Source organism: Schistocerca nitens, chromosome 12, assembly GCF_023898315.1.
Source record: "Schistocerca nitens isolate TAMUIC-IGC-003100 chromosome 12, iqSchNite1.1, whole genome shotgun sequence".
Taxonomy (NCBI): Eukaryota; Metazoa; Arthropoda; class Insecta; order Orthoptera; family Acrididae; genus Schistocerca; species Schistocerca nitens.
This window is the reverse complement of record NC_064625.1, coordinates 38,201,829-38,226,623: the sequence shown is the minus strand read 5'-3', so window position 1 is coordinate 38,226,623 and position 24,795 is coordinate 38,201,829. Positions and strand designations below refer to the sequence as shown.

At 40.7% G+C, this 24,795-nt stretch overlaps 1 protein-coding gene across 1 annotated transcript in view; it reads right to left on the bottom strand.

Moving 5' to 3' along the window:
• LOC126214892 (ectopic P granules protein 5 homolog) overlaps positions 1-24,795 on the bottom strand; it is a 388,516-nt gene that overhangs the window by 343,669 nt on the left and 20,052 nt on the right. Inside the window, exon 4 of the mRNA XM_049941536.1 lies at positions 9,872-9,971. Within this exon, the coding sequence (XP_049797493.1) occupies positions 9,872-9,971 (100 nt within the window). The remainder of the gene's footprint in view (positions 1-9,871; positions 9,972-24,795) is intronic.

Sequence of the window (24,795 nt, the reverse complement as noted above, 5' to 3'; positions counted from 1 at the left end):
TTTTGCAGATTATTTTGCTTGGTTTGAGAAAATTTAATACGAGAAATTACCCAAACAAGGTTTCTGGAAAACAAAAAACAAAGAATAAAAGAAAATGCAAAACAGAAACAATGGGCAGAGTATTTAGTGTCAGGACACTACCATTAACTTAATGTGTGTTGCATTATGAATAAAACAGTTTTACAGTTCACAATTTTCTTACTTTTTACTTTCAATCAATGCTTTTCTGGAAATTTTAGACAGAAGGAATGCATCAATTTTATTGGTGCCCAGTTTCAACTTGAAACCACAGATGATCATATACAACACTCTTTTAAGTGAAATTTGTTACATTGAATCATCACCCTGAAGTATTGTCGACACCAATGCTTGACTGAAATTTTAATGATTATGAAGTAACTTGGAGGGCAAAGTCTTCATTGGAGTGGCTCTAACTGTAATTTATGTCTGGACTCCTCTCGGAATTTATATAAGGCATTGTCTCAGCTGCAAAGTGAATCCCAATTGCATTGCCTGCATTCCCATTGTCTCAGGAAAACACTCTTGACGAAAGGCATGGCCAGGCATTTATCACTGTGTTCCTATCTGCTTGTGTGTGTGTGTGTGAGGGGGGGGATGGGGGGGAAGGGGGAGGGGGGGGGGGCATGCGAATGGTGATTTGGCTGTAGCATCGTAAGGAATGCTACAGGCCGGATCTGTCCGTGAGATGTCGTCTAAGTTACCTCTGATTTTTCTTCTTTTAACACGGGTGTCTTTTAGTTTTTGTTCTTGTAGTCTGGCTAATCCATATCACAGCCCTGCACAAAATTATTCTTCTTGGATTCGTATCCACACAGGGTGATGCTGTAACAGTGTGTCTACTTCTAACTATTGAATGACGAAAACATTTTCAATGATAATCTTCCATATTGTTCCAATTATTTACATCGGTTGTGAAGACAGGTCCAAATATCTGTAATTCATAAGCTTAAACACGTTGATCAGTGCGACTGGTCAGACTTGACTTAAGAGCTAAGATTTGCAATCTTCATTTGTCTTGGGCATTTACACTGTAGTATGCCCATTTTCTCTGAGGTATTCATGAAACCTTCAAGGGGCATCACCAAAGTATGAAAGTCCACGTAGAGCAAATGCTACTGTCCTCACCTCGCAGCACCTTGCCCCTGCTATTTTACAGCACTGCATAAGCAACATCTGCACAAATCATAGATCGGGGTGTGCACAGTGGATTGTTCCCACTACATAAAATGTTTGTAAAAGACACCACTATTTTTCAAGAACGTGAACATATGTCATTCTCACAGATAACCCATGTTACACTACACTGTCTATCGAAAATTTTCTGCTAATCTTGGTAAACCTGGACAGCTGTCTTCTACACTTTCACATCATGTGAAAGTTTAGAAATTTCAGACAAAACGTTTTGTTCTTTATTCGTAAACCAATTTGGTGACTACTAGTGAATTTTGTGTTACTTTAGAAAATATATTTTACACTTAAAACATTCATGAACAATAACTGATTAGTTCACTACCCACAACAACTTTTGTGAAGTGCTGTAACAGTAAAAAGAGTATCCAATTTGGCTGATATTTTAAATGAACTGCAAAAATACAGCTTCATCCTTTGCCACCAAATAAAGTTTATTTTTGTACATTTTGATATATGTCATTTTCAAAGTAACAATTATTTTTTATCTCCCCGCCTAGTTTTCCCAGGGCAACACAAAAAAGAATGATGTTGGTCCATGTCAAAACTATTAATAATTTCAAACAAATCACAACACACAATATGAACTGTAAAGGAGGCAAACATCATGACAAACCAAAGAGAGAGTATAAAAAAAGTTGGTGTCTTGGTCACATAATATTATATTAAAACAGAAAATTGCATTTGGCTCTGCAGATACCATGAAAACTAAAAATGTAGCAGCATCATGTAGGCAAAACTGGTGATCAACATTATAGGACTGAGACACTAACTTTTATAATCTAATCCGAGATGAAGATCACCAGTCTCCTCAGGCGGCACAAATGGCCTCGTTTCAGAAACCACGAAAAAATTACCCAACTACATAGAAACAAGAATGAGTGAAATGCAAAAAATAAAATAGTTTGAATATCTTACGGTTATCACAGAACAAAGGAACAAAATCTGCCTTTGCTAAATAACAAACTGGCTGCCCAAAACACATGTGAAGTGTGGAATAAAACTGTAGGTAGGCACATGATGATCAAAAAACACTTGGTTACCAGAAGAGCAATATGTGAAACTTCAGTAACCGCTGTAATAAAATCATCATATGGTTACGTAAAGCATAATCAATGGATTTTGGCATAAAAACAGGAGTGAGGAATGAGATTGAATATGTTGTTGTTGTGGTGGTCTTCAGTCCTCAGACTGGTTTGATGCAGCTCTCCAAGCTACTCTATCCTGTGCAAGCTTCTTTATCTCCCAGTACTTACTCCAACCTACATCCTTCTGAATCTGCTTAGTGTATTCATCTCTTGGTCTCCCTCTACGATTTTTACCCTCCACGCTGCCCTCCAATGCTAAATTTGTGATCCCTTGATGCCTCAGAACATGCCCTACCAACCGGTCCCTTCTTCTTGTCAAGTTGTGCCACAAGCTCCTCCTCTCCCCTATTCTATTCAATACCTCTTCATTAGTTATGTGATCTACCCATCTAATTTTCAGCATTCTTCTGTAGCACCACATTTTGAAAGCATCTACTCTCTTCTTGTCCAAACTATTTATCGTCCATGTTTCACTTCCATACATGACTACACTCCATACAAATACTTTCAGGAACGGCTTCCTGACACTTAAATCTATACTCAATGTTAACAAATTTCTCTTCTTCAGAAACGCTTTCCTTGCCATTGCCAGTCTACATTTTAAATCCACTCTACTTCGACCATCATCAGTTATTTTGCTCCCCAAGTAGCAAAGCTCCTTTACTACTTTAAGTGCCTCATTTCCTAATCTAATTCCCTCAGCATCACCCGACTTAATTCGACTACATTCCATTATCCTCGTTTTGCTTTTGTTGATGTTCATCTTATATCTTACTTTCAGGACACTATCCATTCTGTTCAACTGCTCTTCCAAGTCCTTGCTGTCTCTGACAGAATTACAATGTCATCGGCAAAGCTCAATGTTTTTATTTCTTCTCCATGGATTTTAATACCTACTCAGAATTTTTCGTTTGTTTCCTTCACTGCTTGCTCAATATACAGATTGAATAACATCGGGGAGACGCTACAACCCTGTTTCACTCCCTTCCCAACCACTGCTTCCCTTTCATGTCCCTCGACTCTAATAACTGCTATCTGGTTTCTGTATAAATTGTAAATATCCTTTCGCTCCCTGTATTTTACCCCTGCCACCTTCCTTAATCTTTCTTCTAAGATAACGTGTAAGGTCAGTATTGCCTTACTTGTTCCAACGTTTCTACGGAATCCACACTCATCTTCCCCGAGGTCGACTTCTACCAGTTTTTCCATTCGTCTGTAAAGAATTCGCATTAGTATTTTGCAGCTGTGACTTATTAAACTAATAGTTCGGTAATTTTCACATCTGTCAACATCTGCTTTCTTTGGGATTGGAATTATTATATTCTTCTTGAAGTCTGAGGGTATTTCGCCTGTCTCATACATCTTGCTCACCAGATGGTAGAGTTTTGTCATGACTGGCTCTCCCAAGGCCGTCAGTAGTTCTAATGGGATGTTGTCTACTCCCGGGGCCTTGTTTCGACTCAGGTCTTTCAGTGCTCTGTCAAACTCTTCACGCAGTATCGTATCTCCTATTTCATCTTCATCTACATCTACATCCTCTTCCATTTCCATAATATTGTCCTCAAGTACATCACCCTTGTACAGACCCTCTATATACTCCTTCCACCTTTCTGCTTTCCCTTCTTTGCTTAGAACTGGGTTTCCATCTGAGCTCTTGATATTCATAAAAGTGGTTCTCTTTTCTCCAAAGGTCTCTTTAATTTTCGTGTAGGCAGTATCTATCTTACCCCTAGTGAGATAAGCCTCTACATCCCCACATTTGTCCTCTAGCTATCCATGCTTAGCAGTTTTGCACTTCCTGTCGATCTCATTTTTGAGACGTTTGTATTCCTTTTTGCCTGCTTCATTTACTGCATTTTTATATGTTCTCCTTTCATCAATTAAATTCAATATTTCTTCTGTTAACCAAGGATTTCTACCAGCCCTCGTCTTTTTACCTACTTGATCATCTGCTGCCTTCACTACTTCATCTCATTCCTCTTCTACTGTATTTCTTTCCCCCATTCCTGTCAATTGGTATAGCAATCTATATTTTCCTACATTGTTGATATTCCTTCTTGGAGTCTCCTTGTTTAATGTACTGATTTCTGCAGATGCAGCATCAATCACTGAAAATCTAGGTCATCTGAAAATTCTGGTAAGAAAGTTATTTCAAAAAGAGAACAAAATTACATTTAAAGTATATTACAAAAAATGATCATGATAAAGAAGCCCACAGGAAACTGTCTAGACTGATAGCTATGTGTTTGAAGAGGCAGAGGAGTTTAAATATCTGGGGGCTGTAGTAAACAACAGAAATGAGGAGAAACAAAAAATAGAAGCAAGGGTCAAAGCAGTATCCAGGGCATTATATCCACTTGAGAAATTATTGTCATCTAAAATTTTTTTAAGAGGAACCTAAAGAGGGATATATAACTGGATCAGTATTGTCATAAGAGGCTGAAATATGGCGAATAGGTAACCATACAAAGAGAATAATCAATTATTGACAATATAATTTAAATGGTTAGTTAAAAAAAGCTACTCACTGGGTGGCAGCAGGAGAACACGCACACAAGAAAGTTTAACTTTTACCAGCTTTTGAAGCCAGTGGCTCCTTCTCCTGGCAGAAGAGTTGAAGGGGAAAAAAGAGGGGTGGAGGAAAAGGACTGGAGAGATTTAAGAGGAGGGATACAGTTTAGAAAAGTCACCCAGTACCCCGGGTCAGGGGAGACTTACAGTAGGGTTGAGAAGGGAAGACAGATTGCTGGGAACTGCACCGGACTAGATTTAAAAACCTGAGAGCTTAAAGGTGGAAGACAGGATAGTATGAAAGAGAGATTACAACTGAAACATTGTGCACAAGCTAACAATGGTGAAAATCTAAGTGCATTATATGTAACAGGGGAGGCAGGGGAAACAGTGAAAATTAGACAGCTCAGCAAATAGTTGTGGAAGCCAAGACAACAGGACTGAGATGGGCTCGCCATAAGATAGAGAGGCCAGGTGGCCAGGGATCTTCAGGTACTTGGATCATGGGAATGCTGTGAAAGAGCCTACGTGATGAGGCCAAAACATACCACAGTTTATGGGGCCGTGAGACTAAATAAGCATAAATGTAGTGTTGGCAGAAGAGCCAACACCGTGTTGCTAGAGGAGGCCGAAATGCACACGTTTAATTACACGCAGACTGGCGTGAGGTCTGGAACAATTAAAGGAGTTGAGTCTAATAAGAAAAGAACGTAGTTCTTGGAATACTTAACTTTAATCCATATTTGGAGTACATCACTCTTGACTGTACATGCTTCAATATAAATATCAATTGAATACGGAGCCTTGCTAGGTCGTAGCAAATGATGTAGCTGAAGGCTATGCTAACTATCCTCTCGGCAAATGAGAGCGTAATTTGTCAGTGAACCACTGCTATGAACGTCGGCTGTACAACTGGGGCGAGTGCTAGTAAGTCTCTCTAGACCTGCCGTGTGGTGGCGCTCGGTCTACAATCACTGACAGTGGCGACACGCGGGTCCGACGTATACTAATGGACCGCGGCCGATTTAAAGGCTACCACCAAGCAAGTGTGGTGTCTGGCGGTGACACCACAATAAACATTGTCAGTGGCACAAATATCTGTATAGAGACAGACAGAGAGACTAAAATAAACAATATGCGTGGTGTAGTTAAAATTATAGGCTAATAAAATATAGAAAAGCTATTGTTAATAATGAAGTAACTGTTCCCCAAGTTTAAAGCAGGCTGTTTGTAATTTCCCACGAAACAGAGAAGTGGAAGGCCTCACATCCTTCCAGATGATCTGACTGGTGAAGTGGATGCAAAAGTAGCAAAAAATAACTACTTCATAAAAATCAATCGATCTCTAGAATTTATAGGAAAACAATTTTGAGGGTCACAGTTCACATTTATAAATGGAACCACTGGTCAGATTTTACAGCTGTCTGGGTACATTATCAGCACACCCATTTAACACACTGCCTTGAGATCAAGTTTGTGGGACCAGTAACAAATGTGACTAACAGTGGATAATGATTAATGGAAAATCTCATATAAAGATGTGAAACAAATACTAACAAAGAGATAGAGGGGCTGGCCAGTACTTACCTCAGCTCAGTACAGCCGATAGATACACATAAAACAGAACTGAAATTTTAAGTTCCTAGCTTTCGGAACAAATGTTCCTTCATTGGGGAGGAGAGAGGGGAAAGAAAGGGAAGAAGGGAAAGGAGATTCAGTTACTCACAACCCAGGTTATGAAGCAACAGGGAAAGGAAAATAGGGAGGGTAGCAAGGATGGAGGCATGGTTGTCAGAGGGAAGCCAAAGATATTCTACTGTAAGTACTGTGCCAGCTTCAAACCAAAGAGGATGCCTACAGAAGTAAAGAGATATATAGTATAAAGATAAACACAACTATGTAGGATGAAAAGATGCGTGAATAGCTAAAGAGGAAAGGGAAAGAGGAGAAGACTGAAGAGTGAATGGGAGTGAGGTTGTTTAACGTAGGTTCAGTCCAGGGGGATGGCGGGATGAAAGGATGTGTTGGAGTGCAAGTTCCCATCTCCGCAGTTCAGAGGGACTGGTGTTGGGTGTTTTATGTGTATCTATCGGCTGTACTGAGCTGAGGTAAGTACTGGCCAGCCCCTCTATCTCTTTGTTAGTATTTGTTTAACAGTGGATAATGAAAGTATACAAAAAAAGGGCAGCACGAATAGTCACTGTTTGTTCGACCTATGGGTAGATGCCTGAAGAGAGACACAAAATATCCCAGCTTTAAATTATGAAACTAAGAATATAAGAGGGGAGGGTCAAATATGAACTGGAATTTATTTTATTTTATTTTATTTTTTAAATCTTTGATGAATCAACCAAAACAAAAATACACCCACCTTATTTTTACAGTTTTCTGACTTTGCTACACATTCTTCCCATCGAATTAGCAATTTTTGGATGCTGTCCTCAAAGAAAATGGAGTGGCACTTGCTTATGAACTCCTTTAAAGCTACACTGTCTTCAATCCAGTGTCCTCCAAGTTGTTCTTTCAGCAGTCCAAACATGTGGTAATGACAGGGTGATGAATCTAGACTGTATGTAGGATGTTCCACAGCTGCCCAAAGAATTTCATCTAATTTGTCACTCAAAGCAGCAGAGTGGAGCATTGCCGTATTGTGCAGAAGAATCATCATCAGTGACAATGCCTTGAGCACTTCCATACCTTATTCCTACTATTGAAGCAATTTTGGCAAGATTTACACACCAGTCTTCCACAATAAGGTCCTTTACGGCACAAATGTTGTCTGGTGTGATGTCATCTATGGTCGTCTTTGCTGGGATACGTTTCCCACAGCTACCTGGCTTGGCACAAATGCCTTATGCAATTTGTGCACTTGGATCTTTGAAAAGGTTTCTTCCCCGAACTGTGCATAGAGCTTCCTCAAAATTTCTGCACGTCTGATGCCTTCTTTCAGGAGAAACTTGACAATTATGTACTGTACAACAGACTCGTGTACCTATAACTCCCTCATGGTGATCTGACTCGAGTGGTTGCAGCATCGCAGTGCCTAACTGCAGCATCACAATGCTATTTCAGACTTCCTCATCACCAACCTGTCAAAGCTGCGGCCATTTCCATCCACTACCACAGCTGCCAGATTTAATTTCCAATCCATATTTGAAAGACCGTCGTACTACAGCACTCTAACATTGCAAGGACAAGATTAGACTAATTACAGCAGACCCAAAGGCATGTAAACAATCATCCTTTTTGCACTCCATATGTGAGTGGAAGGGGAAGAAGCCCTAATAACTGCTGCAATGGGAAGTACCAACTGCCATGCACTTCACAGAGGTTTGCAGAGTATGCAAGTAAATTTAGATGTAAATATAGAAGAAAGATTAAAGCACACTGAGATGCATGAAGATGGAAACTCCTCCATCCACTCCTATGAGTAACAATTTTTTTTTTTTATTTTATATCTAATGCAGTTGCGCATGCAATCGCTAATATGTACAGAAATATGTCAAACTGTCATTTATGCAAAATTTCAATTGACTTTATAGTTAAATTATTTGCATTTATCTTCCTGATTCCAATGACACAATTAGTTTCATTAAAATCTCAGTTAATTAAAAGTTACAGTTAACTGAAACTCAGACTATAGTAAGTAATGGGGAAAAGACTTTGAACTAATAGACAGAATATGAAGTGCTGTTATGACTCATTGAAAAGTAGACATTTCACTCTTTCTGAAAACATAGTTTAAATTACCTGAAACTAATTAACTTATGAGATAGCAGAAATTGCAAGAAAATTGAAAGTTCAGACACTCATATTTTTGACTGCCTATTTTGCCTCAATGCCCATTAGATTGCCCCTTTGGCACTGTCTATTTGCTATATTTTTCTGGATTAGATGACACATTGCACTAATTAATTAAGACACTAAATAAGATTCTGACTAATTTAGAGTCATAAAAGATAATTTTCAAGAGGGATGCTAGACTTGTAAGTAGGAGATTTCTGAATGCGGAAGCATAATAGTGTGCCATATGGTATTATAATTTACTAATCTTTTAACATTTTTCATAAACCAGATATAACAGCAAAGACATAGCTCATACAAAATAGCATAACAATGTTCCATATGGTTTTATAATTTACTAATCTTTAATATTTTTCACAAACCAGATATAACAGCAAAGACACAGCCCATACAAAACAGCAAAATCTATTGTAGCTGATTTCAAAACATTAAGTACTTTCAAAAACACCCATCCCCAAATTCACCGGTCTGTCTTTATAACTTGTACACGCAATAACTATGTCAGTTAAGGTGAAAGTCTTGACCGGTTCGCAACTGTGCAACAACTATGTCAGGTTGAGTGGAAGTACCGAACAAGTAACACCTCAGCATCAAAAAGTCTGTGCCCCGAGATCATACATGCCACACCTATGTGTGTAAAGTGTCTGCAACCACATGATATCTTGGCACTGTAAAATCTCGTGTGCAATTGTAAACATGTAACCTCAAAGTGCTAATATTTCACAGACACTATTTATTGGACAATGTAATTAATTTTTGTGACTGTACTGCACATTGTACCACAGGTGTTGTGATTTCACATTCCTGACGCAAATTATGCTGCTGTAAAATTCAACAAATATTGTGTCACGAATTAATGCCTAGCTTATTTCTCTTTCAAATGTACTGACAAAGGAAGAAATGTGCATCTCTTTACCCTTGTAACTGTGATCTGTAAAACTGGAACTGGACATCAACAATGTTATAGTGCTAATAAAGTGGGAGAAGGCAATTCAAATTCATCTACTGTGTGGTCTATATCATTTGGCACTATCATTTACAGAATCTGTTTCTAGCATATTATTCCAGAACATCACACTATGAGATTTCGGGATACATGAAACAGAGTGCATCAACAGCTAAGGGAAATTTCACAAGACGAGTTAATGCTACTATCCATGCATGACATGATTTGTCAATCATTGTTATGTGCAACTGGCACATAATTCTGAACTAACTTCCTACATGATAATCATCAGGTATATACAAGCAGCCCTCACCTTGTACTCGTGAGTTGCTGAGACCGGATTTCCATCCTGGCACTCCCCGGATTCTGTTACTGAAGTCGTCTCCACAATCCACAGGTGCTGCTGGTGGTCACTGTAACACAATATAACGAACTGTCATGTAAACTGGAGACATATGTTCAGATTAAATGCCTGAAAACAGCACAATAAGTCAGTAAAACTTTCGCAGTTTTGTACTGACCAAAGACCTACACAGGACATTCGCAAGGACAAAGTGTGCCTTATGCTCTCTCGGGTTGTGTCATCACAATCATTGTTGGACGTGACTCCATCCCAAGTATGCATAGCTTCCGACTGCACAGTGTGAGCATCTCAACTCAGCTTACGGACTTTTTTTCAATGACCGAATAGACTAGTCATGGAATACAACAAGTGCCCACACAAATCACACTAAATCGTTGGAGAGGATGGGGATTCAACATACGGAACACATAAGGATACAGATACCAATCCTACACTTGAAGGATTGAATGTACCCTTATGCTTCTTTGCTACAGCACAGTGGCATCACTGATGGGGATGCCCAATAATTCTAGAAGAGACAGATTGGCTCCTGGAGATCGTTTGGAGCATAGGAGTGAATTAGTCGAGCCACAGCACGCTTGCAGCACTCATCTCAAGTGCCCACACTTCCTGTGATTGCACATAAAAGTTAACTATTTTGTGGAGACATGAAAGTTTGTCCCACCAGGACCATCACGCGAGTAGGACACATAAGCATGTGAGCAAAGTGAGAGGTTTGAAACTCAGGATTAATTCCATACCTGGGAATTGTTATTTAATGAAAAGGTTATAGTACAGTAAGAACTTGGCAATGGTAAACCTGCACAAGCTTGTGATAGATGAATGACTATAATTGTAGAGTGAATGCAATATGAACTAGTAGGAACGTGTTACTTGAATTCAAAGTGGAATAAAATAACTCAGTCAAACAGAAGTATTCACATATCATTATTATTACAATATTTTGGAAGAGAATGGATTACTGAACAGTGGGGAAGACTAGATAGGGCACACACTGCAGGCTCACAGTCAGAATTTTTTATATCTGTGCATGTACACTGGAAGTAAGTTCACCCTCTAAAAACTGGCTACATATGACTGTCCATTGCCTAATTTTCATACCAGCCAGACAGTAGCAAGGAATAATCAACAATAAATCAATAAATAGTAAGGGAAGTGGCTTACAAGCATTCTCAGTTTGTCATTTAACCTCTTCACATTTGCAGCATTCTCCTTCAAACGAGTTGACAACGGTGGATGCAGTGTTGCTCCGCAGTAAGCAAACCACAGCACATGCCACCTATGTTTGTATATTTATACAAACTGTCTTCAAGATGTCTTTCACCTGGTCCTTAAAGGGCTTAAAAGGGGATCCATGAGGTCCACTGCCAGAGCAGAGTTCACCATAAACGATTTGACATGGTATCAATCACATTTTGAAGATGACCTAACCATCTCAGTTGACAAGTGACAATGGTTACATCAAGGCTGTTTAGATACGCTTTCCCAAGAACCTACAGTGTAAGTCACATTTTTTTTTTTTTTTTTGTCATCAGTCTACTGACTGGTTTGATGCGGCCCACCACGAATTCCTTTCCTGTGCTAACCTCTTCATCTCAGACTAGCACTTGCAACCTACGTCCTCAATTATTTGCTTGACGTATTCCAATCTCTGTCTTCCTCTACAGTTTTTGCCCTCTACAGCTCTCTCTAGTACCATGGAAGTCATTCCCTCATGTCTTAGCAGATGTCCTATCATCCTGTCCCTTCTCATTATCAGTGTTTTCCACATATTCCTTTCCTCTCCGATTCTGCGTAGAACCTCCTCATTCCTTACCTCATCAGTCCACCTACTTTTCAACATTCATCTATAGCACCACATCTCAAATGCTTCGATTCTCTTCTGTTCCGGTTTTCCCACAGTCCATGTTTCACTACCATACAATGCTGTACTCCAGACGTACATCCTCAGAAATTTCTTCCTCAAATTAAGGCCGGTATTTGATATTAGTAGACTTCTCTTGGCCAGAAATGCCTTCTTTGCCATAGCGAGTCTGCTTTTGATGTCCTCCTTGCTCCGTCCGTCATTGGTTATTTTACTGCCTAGGTAGCAGAATTCCTTAACTTCATTGACTTCGTGACCATCAATCCTGATGTTAAGTTTCTCGCTGTTCTCATTTCTGCTACTTCTCATTACCTTCGTCTTTCTCCGATTTACTCTCAAACCATACTGTGTACTCATTAGACTGTTAATACCATTCAGCAGATCATTTAATTCTTCTTCATTTTCACTCAGGATAGCAATGTCATCAGCGAATCGTATCATTGATATCCTTTCACCTTGTATTTTAATTCCACTCCTGAACCTTTCTGTTATTTCCATCATTGCTTCCTCGATGTACAGATTGAAGAGTAGGGGCGAAAGACTACAGCCTTGTCTGACACCCTTCTTAATACGAGCACTTCGTTCTTGATTGTCCACTCTTATTATTCTCTCTTGGTTGTTGTACATATTGTATATGACCCGTCTCTCCCTATAGCTTACCCCTACTTTTTTCAGAATCTCGAACAGCTTGCACCATTTTATATTGTCGAACGCTTTTTCCAGGTCGACAAATCCTATGAAAGTGTCTTGATTTTTCTTTAGCCTTGCTTCCATTATTAGCCGTAACGTCAGAATTGCCTCTCTCGTCCCTTAACTTTTCCTAAAGCCAAACTGATCGTCACCTAGCGCATTCTCAATTTTCTTTTCCATTCTTCTGTATACTATTCTTGTAAGCAGCTTCGATGCATGAGATGTTAAGCTGATTGTGCGATAATTCTCGCACTTGTCAGCTCTTGCCGTCTTCGGAATTGTGTGGATGATGCTTTTCCGAAAGTCAGATGGTATGTCACCAGACTCATATATTCTACACACCAACGTGAATAGTCGTTTTGTTGCCACTTCCCCCAATGATTTTAGAAATTCTGATGGAATGTTATCTATCCCTTCTGCCTTATTTGACCGTAAGTCCTCCAAAGCTCTTTTAAATTCCGATTCTAATACTAGATCCCCTATCTCTTCTAAATCGACTCCTGTTTCTTCTTCTATCACATCAGACAAACCTTCACCCTCATACAGGCTTTCAATGTATTCTTTCCACCTATCTGCTCTCTCCTCTGCATTTAACAGTGGAATTCCCGTTGCACTCTTAATGTTACCACCGTTGCTTTTAATGTCACCAAAGGTTGTTTTGACTTTCCTGTATGCTGAGTCTGTCCTTCCGACGATCATATCTTTTTCGATGTCTTCACATTTTTCCTGCAGCCATTTCGTCTTAGCTTCCCTGCACTTCCTATTTATTTCATTCCTCAGCAACTTGTATTTCTGTATTCCTGATTTTCCTGGAACATGTTTGTACTTCCTCCTTTCATCAATCAACTGAAGTATTTCTTCTGTTACCCATGGTTTCTTCGCAGCTAGCTTCTTTGTACCTATGTTTTCCTTCCCAACATCTGTGATGGCCCTTTTTAGAGATGTCCATTCCTCTTCAACTGCACTGCCTACTGTGCTATTCCTTACTGCTGTATCTATAGCGTTAGAGAACTTCAAACGTATCTCGTCATTCCTTAGCACTTCCGTATCCCACTTCTTTGCGTATTGATTCTTCCTGACTAATGTCTTGAACTTCAGCCTACTCTTCATCACTACTATATTGTGATCTGAGTCTATATCTGCTCCTGGGTACGCCTTACAATCCAGTATCTGATTTCGGAATCTCTGTCTGACCATGTTGTTGTTGTTGTGGTCTTCAGTCCTGAGACTGGTTTGATGCAGCTCTCCATGCTACTCTATCCTGTGCAAGCTTCTTCATCTCCCAGTACCTACTGCAACCTACATCCTTCTGAATCTGCTTAGTGTATTGATCTCTTGGTCTCCCTCTAAGATTTTTACCCTCCACGCTGCCCTCCAATGCTAAATTTGTGATCCCTTGATGCCTCAAAACATGTCCTACCAACCGATCCCTTCTTCTAGTCAAGTTGTGCCACAAACTTCTCTTCTCCCCAATCCTATTCAATACCTCCTCATTAGTTACGTGATCTACCCACCTTATCTTCAGCATTCTTCTGTAGCACCACATTTCGAAAGCTTCTATTCTCTTCTTGTCCAAACTGGTTATCGTCCATGTTTCACTTCCATACATGGCTACACTCCATACAAATACTTTCAGAAACGACTTCCTGACACTTAAATCTATACTAGATGTCAACAAATTTCTCTTCTTCAGAAACGATTTCCTTGCCATTGCCAGTCTACATTTTATATCCTCTCTACTTCGACCATCATCAGTTATTTTACTCCCTAAATAGCAAAACTCCTTTACTACTTTAAGTGTCTCATTTCCTAATCTAATCCCCTCAGCATCACCCGATTTAATTTGACTACATTCCATTATCCTCGTTTTGCTTTTGTTGATGTTCATCTTATATCCTCCTTTCAAGACACTGTCCATTCCGTTCAACTGCTTTTCCAAGTCCTTTGCTGTCTCTGACAGAATTACAATGTCATCGGCGAACCTCAAAGTTTTTACTTCTTCTCCATGAATTTTAATACCTACTCCGAATTTTTCTTTTGTTTCCTTCACTGCTTGCTCAATATACAGATTGAATAACATCGGGGAGACGCTACAACCCTGTCTCACTCCTTTCCCAACCACTGCTTCCCTTTCATGCCCCTCGACTCTTATAACTGCCATCTGGTTTCTGTACAAATTGTAAATAGCCTTTCGCTCCTTGTATTTTACCCCTGCCACCTTCAGAATTTGAAAGAGGGTATTCCAGTTAACGTTGTCAAAAGCTTTCTCTAAGTCTACAAATGCTAGAAACGTAGGTTTGCCTTTCCTTAATCTTTCTTCTAAGATAAGTCTTAAGGTTAGTATTGCCTCACATGTTCCAACATTTCTACAGAATCCAAACTGATCTTCCCCGAGGTCCGCTTCTACCAGTTTTTCCATTCGTCTGTAAAGAATTCGTGTTAGTACTTTGCAGCTGTGACTTATTAAACTGATAGTTCGGTAATTTTCACATCTGTCAACACCTGCTTTCTTTGGGATTGGAATTATTATATTCTTCTTGAAGTCTGTGGGTATTTCGCCTGTCTCATACATCTTGCTCACCAGATGGTAGAGTTTTGTCATGACTGGCTCTCCCAAGGCCATCAGTAGTTCTAATGGAATGTTGTCTACTCCGGGGGCCTTGTTTCGACTCAGGACTTTCAGTGCTCTATCAAACTCTTCACGCAGTGTCGTATCTCCCATTTCATCTTCATCTACATCCTCTTCCATTTCCATAATATTGTCCTCAAGTACATCGCCCTTGTATAGACCCTCTATATACTCCTTCTACCTTTCTGCTTTCCCTTCCTTGCTTAGAACTGGGTTGCCATCTGAGCTCTTGATATTCATAAAAGTGGTTCTCTTTTCTCCAAAGGTCTCTTTAATTTTCGTGTAGGCAGTATCTATCTTACCCCTAGTGAGACATCCTTACATTTGTCCTCTAGCCATCCCTGCTTAGCCATTTTGCACTTACTGTCGATCTCATTTTTGAGAGGTTTGTATTCCTTTTTGCCTGCTTCATTTACTGCATTTTTATATTTTCTCCTTTCATCAATTAAATTCAATATTTCTTCTGTTACCCAAGGATTTCTATTAGCCCTCGTCTTTTTACCTACTTGATCCTCTGCTGCCTTCACTACTTCATCCCTCAGAGCTACCCATTCTTCTTCTACTGTATTTTTTTCCCCATTCCTGTCAATTGTTCCCTTATGCTCTCCCTGAAACTCTCTACAACCTCTGGTTCTTTCAGTTTATCCAGGTCCCATCTCCTTAAATTCCCACCTTTTCGCAGCTTCTTCAGTTTCAATCTGCAGTTCATAACCAATAGATTGTGGTCAGAATCCACATCTGCCCCTGGAAATGTCTTACAATTTAAAACCTGGTTCCTAAATCTCTGTCTTACCATTATATAATGTATCTGATACCTTCTAGTATCTCCAGGATTCTTCCATGTATACAGCCTTCTTTTATGATTCTTGAACCAAGTGTTAGCTATGATTAAGTTATGCTCTGTGCAAAATTCTACAAGGTGGCTTCCTCTTTCATTTCTTCCCCCCAATCCATATTCACCTACTATGTTTCCTTCTCTCCCTTTTCCTACTGACGAATTCCAGTCACCCATGACTATTAAATTTTCGTCTCCCTTCACTACCTGAATAATTTCTTTTATCTCGTCATACATTTCATCAATCTCATCATCATCTGCAGAGCTAGTTGGCATATAAACTTGTACTACTGTAGTAGGCATGGGCTTTGTGTCTATCTTGGCCACAATAATGCGTTCACTATGCTGTTTGTAGTAGCTAACCCGCACTCCTATTTTTTTATTCATTATTAAACCTACTCCTGCATTACCCCTATTTGATTTTGTATTTATAACCTTGTAATCACCTGACCAAAAGTCTTGTTCCTCCTGCTACCGAACTTCACTAATTCCCACTATATCTAACTTTAACCTATCCATTTCCCTTTTTAAATTTTCTAACCTACCTGCCCGATTAAGGGATCTGACATTCCACGCTCCTATCCGTAGAATGCCAGTTTTCTTTCTCCTGATAATGACGTCCTCTTGAGTAGTCCCCGCCCGGAGATCCGAATGGGAGACTATTTTACCTACGGAATATTTTACCCAAGAGGACGCCATCATCATTTAATCATACAGTAAAGCTGCATGCCCTCGGGAAAAATTACGGCTGTAGTTTCCCCTTGCTTTCAGCCATTCGCAGTACCAGCACAGCAAGGCCGTTTTGGTTAATGTTACAAGGCCAGATCAGTCAATCATCCAGACTGTTGCCCCTGCAACTACTGAAAAGGCTGCTGCCCCTCTTCAGGAACCACATGTTTGTCTGGCCTCTCAACAGATACCCCTCCGTTGTGGTTGCACCTACGGTACGGCCATCTGTATCGCTGAGGCACGCAAGCCTCCCCACCAACGGCAAGGTCCATGGTTCATGGGGGACCATGATGTAATCTAATTGAAATCCTCCCGTATCTCCCGGCCTTTTCCAAGTATACCTCCTCCTCTTGTGATTCTTGAACAGGGTATTCGCTATTACTAGCTGAAACTTGTTACAGAACTCAATTAGTCTTTCTCCTCTTTCATTCCTTGTCCCAAGCCCATATTCTCCTGTAACCTTTTCTTCTACCCCTTCCCCTACAACTGCATTCCAGTCGCCCATGACTATTAGATTTTAGTCCCCCTTTACATACTGCATTACCCTTTCAATATTCTCACACACTTTCTCTATCTGTTCATCTTCAGCTTGCGACGTCAGCATGTATACCTGAACTATCATTGTCGGTGTTGGTCTGCTGTCGATTATGATTAAAACAACCCAGTCACTGAACTGTTCACAGTAACACACACTCTGCCCTACCTTCCTATTCATAACGAATCCTACACCTGTTATACCATTTTCTGCTGCTGTTGATATTACCCGATACTCATCTGAGCAGAAATCCTTGTCTTCCTTCCACTTCATTTCACTGACACCTACTATATCTAGATTGAGCCTTTGCATTTCCCTTTTCAGATTTTCTAGTTTCCCTACCCCGTTCAAGCTTCTGACATTCCACACCCCGACTCGTAGAACGTTATCCTTTCGTTGATTATTCAATCTTTTTCTCATGGTAACCTCCCCCTTGGCAGTCCTCTCCCGGAGATCCGAATGGGGGACTATTCCGGAATCTTTTGCCAATGGAGAGATCATCATGACACTTCTTCAATTACAGACCACATGTCCTGTGGATACACGTTACGTGTCTTTAATGCAGTGGTTTCCATTGCCTTCTGCATCCTCATGTCGTTGATCATTGCTGATTAGGGGCAATTTCCCACCCCTAGGACAAGAGAGTGCCCTGAACATCTATCCGCTCCTCCGCCCTCTTTGACAAGGCCGTAGGCAGAATGAGGCCGACTACTTATGCCGGAAGTCTTCGGCCGCCAATGCTGATTATTTATCAAAATTTAGGCAGTGGCGGGATTGAACCCGGGACCGAATACGTTTTGATTATGAATCAAAGACGCTACCCCTAGACCACGGTCACATAGTCCTCCCATTCAACCTCATCAGTCCTGAGCCCATATTCAAGCTACAAGAGTGTTCTTTTGTGTTAACTGCTTTGTGTTCATGACAGTTAACAATGAAAGACCCCTATTACATCTTTGAAACCATAGCGGATTATTTATGGATGGTATCATGTATGATACCTTGTGACTTAAACAGGACAATTATCCATAAAACCGTGCAATTTCAAGTTACTCTATTATAAAAAAACTGGCCATAAACATTAAACATGTTTCTTACATTTACTGTTATCTCAAGATAGGTATAAATACATACATATCAGGTATCAAACATTTACTTTAGTTTCACAAAGACGTACTGTGCATTTGAAAAATCCGAAGTTTCCAGTAAGTGCTACCAACTCCTGATAGTCGGCAGTAAGATGAACAAGTGAGTTTTGGCACATGTGATATCTATTGTATATGATACCACAGGCCAGAAAACAATCAGTTGAACATGCACCCGAGAAAAAAATGGAACTGGAGGTATCATATACGATACCTCAGGGCTTAAGAGGTTAATAATCAACATGAATCTCATTTTTTGTTGGTGGAAGTGTTCACATTTTTGTCATCACAACAGTAATGTGCGTATGCTCTGCACCTCATGAGTTTGATAACAGCTTTTGGTCAGGTTGGGTTGTTTGGGGGAGGAGACCAGACAGTGAAGTCATCTGACTCATCGGATGAGGGTAGGACAGGGAAGGAAGTCGGCCATGCCCTTTCAAAGGAACCATTCCGGCATTTGCCTCGACCGATTTAGGGAAATCATGGAAAATCTAAATCAGGATGGGCGGACGCGGGACTGAAACGTCGTCCTCCTGAATGCCAGCTTTTGGTCTTTATTCATGAATACTCCGTACATTAACCATCTGAATGCTGTGTGGGCAGCTCCAGTTCTTTTTATCAACACCCTGTTCACAGGTACAGTGTTTAGACAAGATGTTCCAAGATATTAGAAGAGATCAATTGCTCCAATATTGTGTCTGAGATGGTGATATTGAACTCAGGAAGAGTTGCAACTGGGGCAGGTTGTGCGAGTACCTTTGGTTTCCTTTTTCATGTTGATGGTAAGATGAAAACGATCACATGCAGTTTCAAAGCAGTTGGCTGACATTGTAACTCTGCAGCTGTTAGAGCAGGAGATACACTGCCACAGGCATCCTATAGTTCTGTCACTCGGGTAACCTGGGTATGTCTTTGTGAATGAAGTCTTGCCAGATTGAAGTGTATCTGTCACACAAGCTGAGAGACTGTTAACAGCAAAACATTCTTCTTGTATGCATAATTTGTCTTCTTCCATTCTGATCTGACCTATGGAATTCTAGTATGGGGAAATTCCAATGGTGCAATAACAATATTTAAATGACATAAAACACAAATTGTGGAAGGTATTCATAAAACAATTATTTTTTTTGTTTGTGTGCAGCTATATCCCTGCACTTCTGCAACAAACTGAAATATCCTTGTCAAAGTAGCAAAGCATCTACATCTCTACATCTACATCCATACTCCGCAAGCCACCTGACGGTGTGTGGCGGAGGGTACCCTGAGTACCTCTATCGGTTCTCCCTTCTATTCCAGTCTCGTATTGTTCGTGGAAAGAAGGATTGTCGGTATGCTTCTGTGTGGGCTCTAATGTCTCTGATTTTATCCTCATGGTCTCTTCGCGAGATATACGTAGGAGGGAGCAATATACTGCTTGACTCCTCAGTGAAGGTATGTTCTCGAAACTTCAACAAAAGCCCGTACCGAGCTACTGAGCGTCTCTCCTGCAGTCTTCCACTAGAGTTTATCTATCATCCTCCTAACGCTTTCGCGATTACTAAATGATCCTGTAACAAAGCGCGCTGCTCTCCGTTGGATCTTCTCTATCTCTTCTATCAACCCTATCTGGTACAGATCCCACACTGCTGAGCAGTATTCAAGCAGTGGGCGAACAAGCGTACTGTAACCTACTTCCTTTGTTTTCGGATTGCATTTCCTTAGGATTCTTCCAATGAATCTCAGTCTGGCATCTGCTTTACCGACGATCAACTTTATATGATCATTCCATTTTAAATCACTCCTAATGCGTACTCCCAGATAATTTATGGAATTAACTGCTTCCAGTTGCTGACCTGCTATTTTGTAGCTAAATGATAAGGGATCTATCTTTCTATGTATTCGCAGCACATTACACTTGTCTACATTGAGATTCAATTGCCATTCCCTGCTGCAGATCCTCCTGCATTTCAGTACAATTTTCCATTGTTACAACCTATCAGTACACCACAGCATCATCTGCAAAAAGCCTCAGTGAACTTCCGATGTCATCCACAAGGTCATTTATGTATATTGTGAATAGCAACGGTCCTATGACACTCCCCTGTGGCACACCTGAAATCACTCTTACTTCGGAAGACTTCTCTCCATTGAGAATGACATGCTGCGTTCTGTTATCTAGGAACTCTTCAATCCAATCACACAATTGGTCTGATAGTCCATATGCTCTTACTTTGTTCATTAAACGACTGTGGGGAACTGTATCGAACGCCTTGCGGAAGTCAAGAAACACGGCATCTACCTGTGAACCCGTGTCTATGGCCCTCTGAGTCTCGTGGACGAATAGTGCGAGCTGGGTTTCACACGACCGTCTTTTTCGAAACACATGCTGATTACTACAGAGTAGATTTCTAGTCTCCAGAAAAGTCATTATACTCGAACATAATACATGTTCCAAAATTATACAACTGATCAACATTAGAGATATAGGTCTATAGTTCTGCATATCTGTTCGACGTCCCTTTTTGAAAACGGGGATGACCTGTGCCCTTTTCCAATCCTTTGGAACGCTACACTCTTCTAGAGACCTACAGTACACCGCTACAAGAAGGGGGGCAAGTTCCTTCGTGTACTCTGTGCAAAATCGAATTGGTATCCCATCAGGTCCAGTGGCCTTTCCTCTTTTGAGCGATTTTAATTGTTTCACACAGTTACAGGAGCCAAAAGAGCCAAAAGAAATCTCCACTTTATCAATGTGCTCCACCATCATATTTTGGCTCCTATTGCGTTGTGCTGTGGTACAGAATGTGGGGATTTCAAAAATCAACACAGATTTGGAAAACATCGCTTGTGTGAAACTCAGGATGCCCTTTTTTCACATTATAGACTATAAACCAATGATAGAGAGCAATAGGTGGATTCCATGTTCCTAGATTTCTGAAAAGCTTTGACATGGTGCCTCCTGCAGATTGCTGATGAAGGTCCACAGTTTATTTCCCCCAAACACATGAGTGACTCAAAGACTTTTTACTTAATGGAACCCTGTAAGTTGTACTCAACAGCAAGTGTTCATCAGAGACACGGTTATTGTCAGGAGGCCCCAGAAAAGTGTGATACGACCACTCTTATTATCTATATACATAAATAATCTTACACTCAGGGTGAACACTAATTTGTAGCTGTCTGCTACTTACACTGTGATGTACAGGAAGCTGTCATCAATGAGTGAGTGTTGGAGTATATGAGAAGACTCAGACACGATTTCTAGTTGGTTTGATGAATGGCAGCTTGCTTTAAATGTACAGAAAAGGACTTTCTTTTTCTAAGATCAGTCTGACGTATATATGCATATACCACTGGATGAGGAGTCACATAGCATCGTGGTTATCAACACTCCCTTTTGCTTACACAAATACAAACACTTGCTTTTTGGGATCTCTTCTGCTCCAGCAATCTTCCAGAGATATCTGGAACAGTTAATCATGTCCGTACCTACTTGTAATAACTATGTCAACAACTTACATATTACGAGCATCTGCAAAAAATTCACATCTTATTTACTATGTTACATGACATGGGGCTAAAGAGCCAGCTTTTCCAGGAACAACTGGAATACCTTGGGTATTTTCTCAACACAGATGGGATTCAGCCCATTGACCATAAGTTTACAGCTGTCGACTCTCCGCTGCTGCCCCAAAACTTACAGGAATTGCAGGCTTTTTTGGGGAGAGGAAATAATTATTCAAAGTTCCTTCCACAAGCAATCCACATCATGCGTCCACTAAACCAGTAGCAGAAAGAAGGCATTTGGTACAGGTGGACGGTTGCGCTCTCACACAGCTGAAGCATCTGCTGCACTTACCAACCTGCCTTGTGGCCTTTTCGCCACAATGTCCACTAATTCTGTCCACGGATTCGCCAAGGTAGATGGAAAGCCGCCTTAAAAACCATCCATAGGCTGGCCGGCACACCAGACCTCAACACTAATCCACCCGGCGATTTCGTGCCGGGGACCGGCACGCCTTTCCACTTGGAAAGCAGCGCATTAGTTCACGCAGCTAGCAGGACAGGCTTCCTAGTCCTTACACAAAATGTACATTTGCAGCAATAGAATTGATCAGTAGTCAGCCTCCAACCCCAGACCTCTAAATCTCAACAACAGTGCCTCACAAAAAGAGCGGTCTACTCCCTCCAAGGATTCCTATTTGAGCTCACAAAGCATTTCCATAATACTTGCGTGCTGATCGAAATCTAGCAGCACACCTCTGAACTGCTTCTATGTGTTCCTTTAATTCTTCCTGGTGGGGATCCCTAACATCGAGCGGTACTTGAGAATGGGTCACACTACCATTCTATATGCCATCTCCTTTATATATGAGCTACACTTTCGTAAAATTCTCCCGGTAAAACAGAGTGAAGCATTCATCTTCCAGACTACAAACCTGATGTACTCATTCCATTTCATATTGCTTTGCCACATTATACTTAGATATTAAATCGCTGTGACAATGTCAAGCTGCACACACTACTAATGCAGTATTCAAACGTTACAGGTTGTTTTTCCTACTCATTTACATTAACTTACATCTTTCTTTAGATTTAGAGCAAGCTGTGATTCATCACATCAACTACACATTTCTTCCAAGTCATCTTGTATACCCCAACAATCACTCAATGCTGACATCTTCCTGTACACCACAGCATCATCAGCAAACAGGCATGATAATGACCTCAGTGGTTGAGCGGAAAAAAAAGAGTGTTGCTGCTCACCCTCTCCATCAGAGCATTTATCACATTTCCCTGGGGCACTCCTGATGATACCATTGTCTCTGATGAACATTCTGAGGCAATGGCAACATAATGGGTTCTATCACTTATAATGTCTCTGAGTCACTCAAATATATGCAATTACGTTATCCTTTATCAACGATATGCAGTACGGTACCGTGTCAAATGCTTTTCAGAAATCTAGTAACATAGAATCTGCCTGTTGTCCTCCATCCATGGTTTTTAGGGTATGTGCGAGTACAGTGCAAGCTGACTTTTATATGAGCCATCCTTTCTGGGGTCGTGCATATCTTCGGACAGAAGCTTTTCTGCCTCAAGAAAATTTATTGTATTCAAACTCAGAATTTGTTCAAGAATCCTGCAGCAAAATGGCATTAAGGATATAGGTTTTTAATTATATGAGTCAGTTCTTTTACCCTTCTTATATACAGGAACCATCTGTACTTTTTTCCAGTCATTCGGGACTTCAAGCTGTGTGAGAGATTCGCCAACACCACAGAGTACTCTCTGGAAAACCAAATCAGATTCCAATCGCACCTGGAGACTTACTTATTTCCAACTCTTTCAATTTCTCCTCTGCACCAGAGATGCCAAAAAATTTAAAAGTTCAGGTTTTTTTTTTTTTTGTACACTAGACTGGTTAACAAGTGACTGGATAAAACCTTAGTGATTTTACGTACAACCAGAATTTTCTTGGGTTCTCGGCAACATCTACTAAGGTATGATGGTGTAAGCTGTTGTAGGCTTCGCACATCGCTCTTCTTACAGACACAACTATTTTTATTAACTTTTGCCTGTCAACACTGGTGCATTCTTTTTTCAAATAAGAGTGCAACAACCTCTGTTTCTTCAGCATTTTTCAAATCTGATTATTAAATCACGGGGTGTATATGCCATCCTTAATACAGTTATTTGGTACATTGTCTCCAGAGTGCAATTTGCAGTGAGTTTAAACATTCCCCACAACTCCTCTTTCCCAACAACCGCACCAGTATTACGCCTGCTCCAGAACACCAGCGGTGTTTTCAGTGGACACAGACATGGAGGCAGAGGTTTTCACACAACCTCTGCAACTGCAGTCGATGACACGTACGTCACTGCATCCTGACACGGTGCTGGATGCTCTGGGTTACCCGGACACCAACCGTGCCGCCATTTCACCTTCTGAGGCATCGTCTGGGACACTTTCCACCCTACGAGGGATCTGTAATCCAGCCCGGTGACATCGAAAGCAGACAGGAGGGCACAGACCTCGATCTTGACTGCCAGGCGGCACTTCTGCAGCTGTAAGTGCCAGTATCGCCGTGCCTCAGCACTGACCTCACTGTAAGATGATGCCGAGCCAACCTTGGCAACCGATTAGTTCTCGCAGCAGCACTATGGATCTTGCAATGCTGCAGCTCTGCCTTCAGTTGTACAGTTGCTTCCCTCTCGCATTGTTATCATTACACAATATTTGTTTTGGTGTCAGATTACGCCACACGTTTGGTTTTCACTCTACCTACTACTCATTTGGACTTGTTTCCCTGCCATGACATCTCCATTGTCCACTTTCCTCTTATTATCTATCTGTCTTTCTGTTCACATTGAGTGATCTGATGTAGACGACTGCCAAGTTGATCGGTATAGTCTCGGCAGGTTCTTTAATCGTTTCTGAGCTTTTGTCTCGGTCACAGTATATT